Source organism: Eleginops maclovinus, chromosome 11 (assembly GCF_036324505.1).
Source record: "Eleginops maclovinus isolate JMC-PN-2008 ecotype Puerto Natales chromosome 11, JC_Emac_rtc_rv5, whole genome shotgun sequence".
Classification (NCBI taxonomy): Eukaryota; Metazoa; Chordata; class Actinopteri; order Perciformes; family Eleginopidae; genus Eleginops; species Eleginops maclovinus.
Genome location: NC_086359.1, coordinates 14,941,671 through 14,948,761, shown reverse-complemented (window position 1 = coordinate 14,948,761; position 7,091 = coordinate 14,941,671). Strand labels below are relative to the sequence as shown.

Here is a 7,091-nt window from a genome sequence, read left to right as displayed (position 1 = left end):
ATTACAATATGAAGCCCGGCAATACGAAACAATTGGCATTGTATGAATATTAGCAATTAGTGGTTTAATTGATTTATCTGGATGTGGATTTTTTTTCCCTAGTTGACATGATTTGTAATAACCACAATATTATTATTATTCTTTTTGTAACTCTTGATATTGAGTACATCCAAAAATACTTTATTTAACTTCTCTCAAATATAATTGGTACTTTAAGCACTGAAGTTATTTTTGACCAAGAACTTTACAATTATTTAGTTTTTATAAGTTTCTCTTACTTTGGCCAACTAGAAGCTATTCTGTATACTTCAAGCTTCAGCATGTTTTTGTGAATACATCCAGGGTTTTCCTCTTACATTGTTTTATTCATGCTGGATTTCTAAGCATCAGTTTACTGCATTACTGCATCAGTGTTGTCTCATTGTCTAGAAACAACACCAGCCATCAGACAGTCTTTGTAAGGTGCTTTAATCACATACAAATTCCACAAATTCAAGCTGAAAGCCTAAGAGAGGGAATAGTTGTGCATACCGCTCACCCCTAATTGCTTTTCGCAGCATCCACCCCTCGGCCTCCAAGACTTTGACATATAGAAAGTCGCATTAGACTTGAGCTGCTTTTTAGATAACACCAATTACAGTCTCTGCCTTCCATGAATCGCTTGAGTAAGTGGCCATTGTTTGCAAAAACTCCAAGTGCAAGGCAAACAATCCCATTTGATGAAGTTAATTATACATCACACACTCGGAGGCAGCCTGGAAGCCTGTAATTGTCAAGTCTGCTCGTAGCCACCAAACAGTTGTGCTCTTCCATAGATATAAAAGTTGCATGAGTCCAGTAATCGCCACAGGACATACATTACTTGTTAGAAGAGTTGTTAAGCCGTGATGAGGGGAAGACGTGTGCGTGTGACCCATCTTTGAAACTTCTGAAACGCAGTCCTCTCCTTTCTCGTAGTCCCGGGACTCATCTCACTACCTTCTCAGGCAATAATTCCCACAGCAGCTTCATGAAAGATTCATTAAGCTTTCAAAGAGCCGTGCCTTTTTTTCCCCTCTTTTTTTTGAGCTGAAGCTGAAGGACGGTGTTAAAGGTGTTTTGACAGTCGCTCCAGGAGGAGAAAGCCTGCTTTCAATAACGCCTGCAGAGGCAATAACGCTCCCTCGCCTCAATGGGATAGACAGATCTCATCACACAGTGGCTTCAGTTGATATTTATTCCCCTCTGGTGACCTGGGGTGGATTAGAGTGGCGGGTGGAGACGGGGAGTTCCCCTCTTTTTGAAGGCCTGAGAGCTTGAGAGAAGCTGCCTGTGGAGACTGGAATGAGCTGCATCCTTGTGGATAAGGAAGACGCGTCTGAATTAATAATCAGGAGTTTCGGAGGCTTCCTGGTGATGCAGCAGGGACGTGCAAACCTGAGGTGAAAGGTAAATGTTTGTTAGTACTTTTTACAATCAGTGTTCTTAAGTCCCGGTACACGTTGTGGGGACTGGTAGCTAGAGAATTGCCAGTGCTCCTTCTTGGCCCTGTCGAGGTGTGTTTGAGCAAGCCACCAAACATGGCCGCCCCTATGTTCTGACAGCTCCATGAAATTATTTGAGCATATCTTTATTTGTACTGCATATACTAACAATATCCTGTTAATAAGGTATTTCTTCTTCTTGTTTTCAATCTTGTTCTTTTTCTTATTCTCCTTGATCTTGTTCTCAAACCATCCAACATTGTAGTTAAGTCACTAAAACCATGAGTGGATTAACAGAAAAATAAATGGCGTACGTTTTGAGTAAAAAATATATAACAGTTCCAGCTTTTACATGTGAATATTTGTTGCTTTTGCTTTAAAATATATATTTTTTTTTCTGCAATGAGTGCATTACTCCAAATACTTTAAGTTCCTTTTCCTATTCGTACTTAAATACTTTTAGTTAGGTATGATTCTCGATGCAGTACTTATACTTGAAATTGAGTATTTTACAGAATGAAATGACTATTTAATCAACTAAAAAATCTGTATATTTGTTCCACCACTGACGGTTCCTTGATTACATTTTGATATCACAGACTGCTTTGTTGCCTTTGACCTCAGGTTCATCCCAAGTTCACTTCATGCTATTTAACACCATATGGAAGAAACAGACTTGTACAGAAATGAAAGCTGCATGGCGGCAGTTCTGTGCTTCTGTATTTTGTAATTTGCATAAATTATCCCCCTTCCTTAACATCCTGTTTAGACCGGGGCATGATGTCCTCGCCACAAGAAGAGTTTTCACATTTAGTCGCTCGGCATCTGTCTCTCCCGCTCTGAGTGCCTCTACACGATGTTTTCTCTCAGCTACCTGATCTCATAGATGAATCAATAAGATATGTAAATAAGCTTCATGCAAATTGGATACAAGTGGGTGTTGTGAGCATGGGAAAGAGGTGAGCGTTTTTTGGACCACACTGCCAGGCTTATTAATCTCCTGCGCTTCAGTGGCGCAGTGTGGTACCTCATCTTCACACTGCCTGCTGCTTCCCCCCACCTTCCTCTGAAATGATACTCAGTAATCTGTTTGGCACATAGACAAGTCACAGAGGAGAGGAAAAAACATTAAAAGACAACAGGAATCTGGTTCAGAGAGAAATAAACACTTTAATTAGGTGTTTGGCACTGATACATTTAGATTTCACACTCACACAAACAAGAGAACATCTCCTGAAAGGTAGAAATTAAATAAGATTTGTTTTTAGATATAACTTTTCTTTTAAGATATGCATTAAGTTAAATAATCTTATATATGTGAATTAATTTGACATTTACATGTGCTGGCCTGGCCTAATTCTTAACAATGCCAGATTAAAATATGTAGGACTATGCACTAAAAAAGTAATATAAAATAACACAAACACACAGTCACGTGAATGTCACACTTTTGACCGTCTAAGAATAAATACAAATGTTAAAAAATTCATGAAGTTTCGAGGGAGCGTTGTCTGGTTGGATTTCCATCACAGTGCCGAAGCGCACACACACACACACACACACACACACACACACACACACACACACACACACACACACACACACACACACACACACACACACACACACACACACACACACACACACACACACACACACACACACACACACACACACACACACACACACACACACACAGGTCAAATCACAACATTGTCGTGCTTCAAAGTCACGTTGCGGCGCCGTCTTCCTGTGGAGAGGTAGATATCGACCGTCTTTGAACTGTCACCCGTGTGTCCTGTTTCTGAACGGTGTGAATTCACAGGGATGAATTTAAAAGTGAGAACAGTCATCGAAAAGGGACAACACAAACATTTCCCAGTCTGGGATCAATAAAGTATTTCTGATCTTATCTTTATTTTTGACTTTCCCCTAGTGTCATAATTCTTCATCCCTGCTGAATCCGGCGCACCCTGTCATCGTTTTTCACGGCGGCTGTGTCTACTTTCTCTCGTTGCTTTGTTCCTGGTTTTAGGGTTAGTAGTGGTGCTGTAACGCTCGTCCCTTCCCAGAATTCACTCTGTCCTTTTCTTCTTTCCCTTTCACTGAAGCCAAATGTCTGGTGGCTTAAAGCCTGTTTCCTGATGTTCTCCATCCTTATTTCCTGTGTTCATCCAGGAAGCTGCCATGTGTTTCCCCCTGCCTCTTTCTGGGTAAGAGTAAGAGGGACGAACAACCCAACACTGTCCACTTGCTCTGTCTCGCCCTTTTTGCTCGGAAGAAGTCAAGCTTTTCATCCTCCCTCCAATGTCCTCTGTCAAAGCTTGCCAGGGTTGGCGTTTTTTTGTGAGTGTGAAGCGTAGCAGATGCAGCAGGAAGTGCAAGGCAGCTGCTGGCACTCTGCAAGGTCACTGACAAAACAAACTAACACATACAGCAACTCCAAAGAGACACAAATGTTTGAGGGACGCCCTCGGAGGCCACCTTCCCTGCCTGCTGTGCTCGAGTTTCACTTTCAAAGCTTCAAAAAGTCATGAGAATATGACGCTGTGGTGTCCCTTTTCCAGCGTTCTGCCATGAGGTTGAGACTTTAACTAAATGAATAGCTCAGGGTGACACATGGGTTGATGATCCTCAGCTTCCACTTCTGCATTAAATGTTGGTCTCTTTGTGTTCGACTCTGAAGGAGTCTCTGATGGCGAGTAGACCGGAAGCCAGAAGATGTCCGCTCACTTTGCTATGCCACTGCTGCGACCGGCCCCTGGAAAAAAAACAGGAGAAACAAAGTATTTTAGTGGATAAAGGTCAGAGAAAGTGGTAAATAACTTCCACAGAAAACTTTCAGCTTTACTTTTCACTACTGCACAATTATAAGCTGAAAAGGCAGTTGATGTTGAATATTTAATATGTCAAAATATAAACGAATTAGTAGAAAAAAAACATTTAGCCTTTTTTCCACTTGGCAATACTGGTATCATGTATCTTGTAAAGACATCAACACCATTAAGGGACATTAAGGCTCACCGGGATAAACTTAAACACATCATCATATCCCGGTCATGAATAAACATGCTATGCATACATTTTTAAAACCCCAAGAAAGAGAAGCAACACAGACAGCGGTCTGCAAAAAAAAGTCCTTCATAATGGATTTTTTATGCTACTAATTCAAATGATGAATGATGAAAAGGACCTGCTTCCAAAATGAACCGAGCAGAGCTAATCTGAACCATGTAGTAAAAAAGAGGTAAAATAAAAGTTACACGCCTTCTATCAATCATTTTGGTAGTTACATCTGTGCTTTTCCTTCCGCTGCTGCTGATTCTTAGTAAACACATCACAATATGCACTTATAAAGTTGTATTAAAATAGATTAAAGTTTTCAATGCTGTTTCTCAACTTCAGTCCAAACAAAACATGGTGGCTGTTTATCCCTGACTGAGGCTACCACGCATTTCATTTCCTCTGGAGGCGATAGGATCTGTTTCACTGTAAAAAGCCCTGTTGACCCAGTCGCCATGAACTTGTCTAGCCTTGAAAGTTAACAAGCACTTCAAATTAACGTCACGGCTGGTAAGCCCGAGACAGACTGGTGCTCGGCAGATGTTTAGCCTGAGCTCTGTCAAGAGAGGAAATTAAAGTGGAGAGGAAGTGACAGACAAAGGGAAGAGTGAAGGCATTTGTCCCTCTGGGTGTGTTTTCACTTCTCTCATACACTATCACTCATGCATAACAAGAGCATTGGCAGGCCAAAGTCACTCCGATGCCTGCTACCTGCCTGTAAGTGATCTTAAAATCGAAGATTATTTCACCTCAGCGGAAGCTCTCTGCTGCTCCGGATCAGCTACATGCTTTAACTGTGAATACACTTGTAGGGTTGCAAATTACAGAATACACCAGGGAAATATTTCAAAAGTGGATTACTAGTACTAAAATTGGCACATAAACTCGTTTGAAGTTACTCTTTTGAAAAAGCCTGTTAATCTCTCAAAAATCCAAGATGGCTGTGTGCAAGATGGTCACCAGAAATGTCTTGGAAATTGTTTTTGGGCCATAAATCAGATTCACTTTCTCTATGTGAATGGCCTTATTGTCCAATCATACGTTTCTGACCAAGTAGAAACACAAATCAGACGTCAGGAATTTCCCACGAAGCTTCATTTTACCACGTCTTAGCCATAACATCTAAATAATCTGCCAATGGGAAACTGGGTAGCATAACATAGTTGAGTTGGTGGAGGTTTTTTGGGATGTAGGAGCGTACTAGTAGAGGTAGTACTGGTGACATCATGGAGTTCAGTGAAAGCTAACTCATTTTGCTTACATAGAAGACTAGTTTCTATGTTTCTAGATTGTAAATTCAATACCAAAATCAGCGATATTGATCCAGTGGTATGAATTATGTGGTAAAATACTGTTTCCTCTGCTGGAAATGACGGCCATCTTGGAAAATGGTCAACATTCAAGCTTTTTTTAGTAAAGGGCCCCTGAGGAATGAACATGGAAATGTTGGCGTTTGTATCCACTTTTGAAAGATTGTTACAGCTATCTGCAGCAGTACTGCTAAAAGTAGCAGTTCAGCTTATAGTTTTCATTCTGTTCTTTATTCAGCACGCATGAGAAAAAAAAAAGACACAATTGTGTGAATGTATGCTGACGGGATCCTTTCTCTTCCATTGTAATGGGCCCACTAAAAGCCTGCTGAGATAATAACACAGCTATAGATCAAATCTGTCCTCCCTCTTTTTGATGTTATGAGTCACTCTTAGTACTCTCGCCTGGAAGCTCACTCCACGGAAACAATAACAATTGACGAAAAGTTAATCAATCTAAATTACGGCCGACCTTGAAGATCTATCGTCTGTTAATCATAATTATGGATGCGATTTGACTTACTCAGTAAAAAAAAAAGACAGAAATGCCGTTTCAAAGTGATGAGTCGTCAAAGTTTAGATTTTCTTTTTCCGGATTATGAATCAGAAAGTATCTCATAGTTGTGAATATAATACTTTTAACTTGGTGGGGGTAGGATTGTTGGGAAATTTGTCTTGCTTCACACTCGGAAAGTAACTTAACAATAAACATTCACACAGAAAAATAAATAAACTACATTTAAACTTTTTAACTGAAGCTGTTATCTTTGCTCTTGTCGAAGCCACAAGTCTGCATTGACAAAAACGGGAATTTTAGCTCACAGAACACATCGATGCTTCAATCAGTTCTTTTTTTCTTCTTCTTGTGTGGTGTTTGAAGGGTTTATTCAGAGTAACTAGATAGATATTAACTCAACCAAACTCAAACAGATTACCCGAAGATAAAGTTAGCGGTAGATCAGCAACTCCTGTGATCTGCCAACATCCAGTGGCTTTGAACAAAGGATATACAGCTTCAATGCAGGGTAAAGCTGATCATATTTTAAATACAGCGTAAAAATGTAACTTATGTTGATTTTTTTATCTGGACCCTGTCTGTTAGGTCCCTGTCGCATCCACATTAGTACATTGCTTGTCTGATTTTCCAGACTGAAGAGATTATGGGTATGTATAACATCAAACTCAGAGCTACCCTATGTATGGAATGTTTTTGACTTAGTTGAACTGTTGCTGTCTTCTCAATCAATCTCCTTAT

At 40.2% G+C, this 7,091-nt stretch overlaps 1 protein-coding gene across 3 annotated transcripts in view; it reads right to left on the bottom strand.

Moving 5' to 3' along the window:
• Positions 1-2,613: 2,613 nt before the first annotated feature.
• Positions 2,614-7,091, bottom strand: part of si:dkeyp-23e4.3 (rho GTPase-activating protein 7) — an 86,017-nt gene continuing 81,539 nt past the window's right edge. For all 3 annotated transcript variants that reach the window (XM_063895577.1, XM_063895578.1, XM_063895579.1), the window contains exon 17: positions 2,614-4,224. In XM_063895577.1, the coding sequence (XP_063751647.1) occupies positions 4,116-4,224 (109 nt within the window). In that variant the 3' untranslated portion in view covers positions 2,614-4,115. The remainder of the gene's footprint in view (positions 4,225-7,091) is intronic.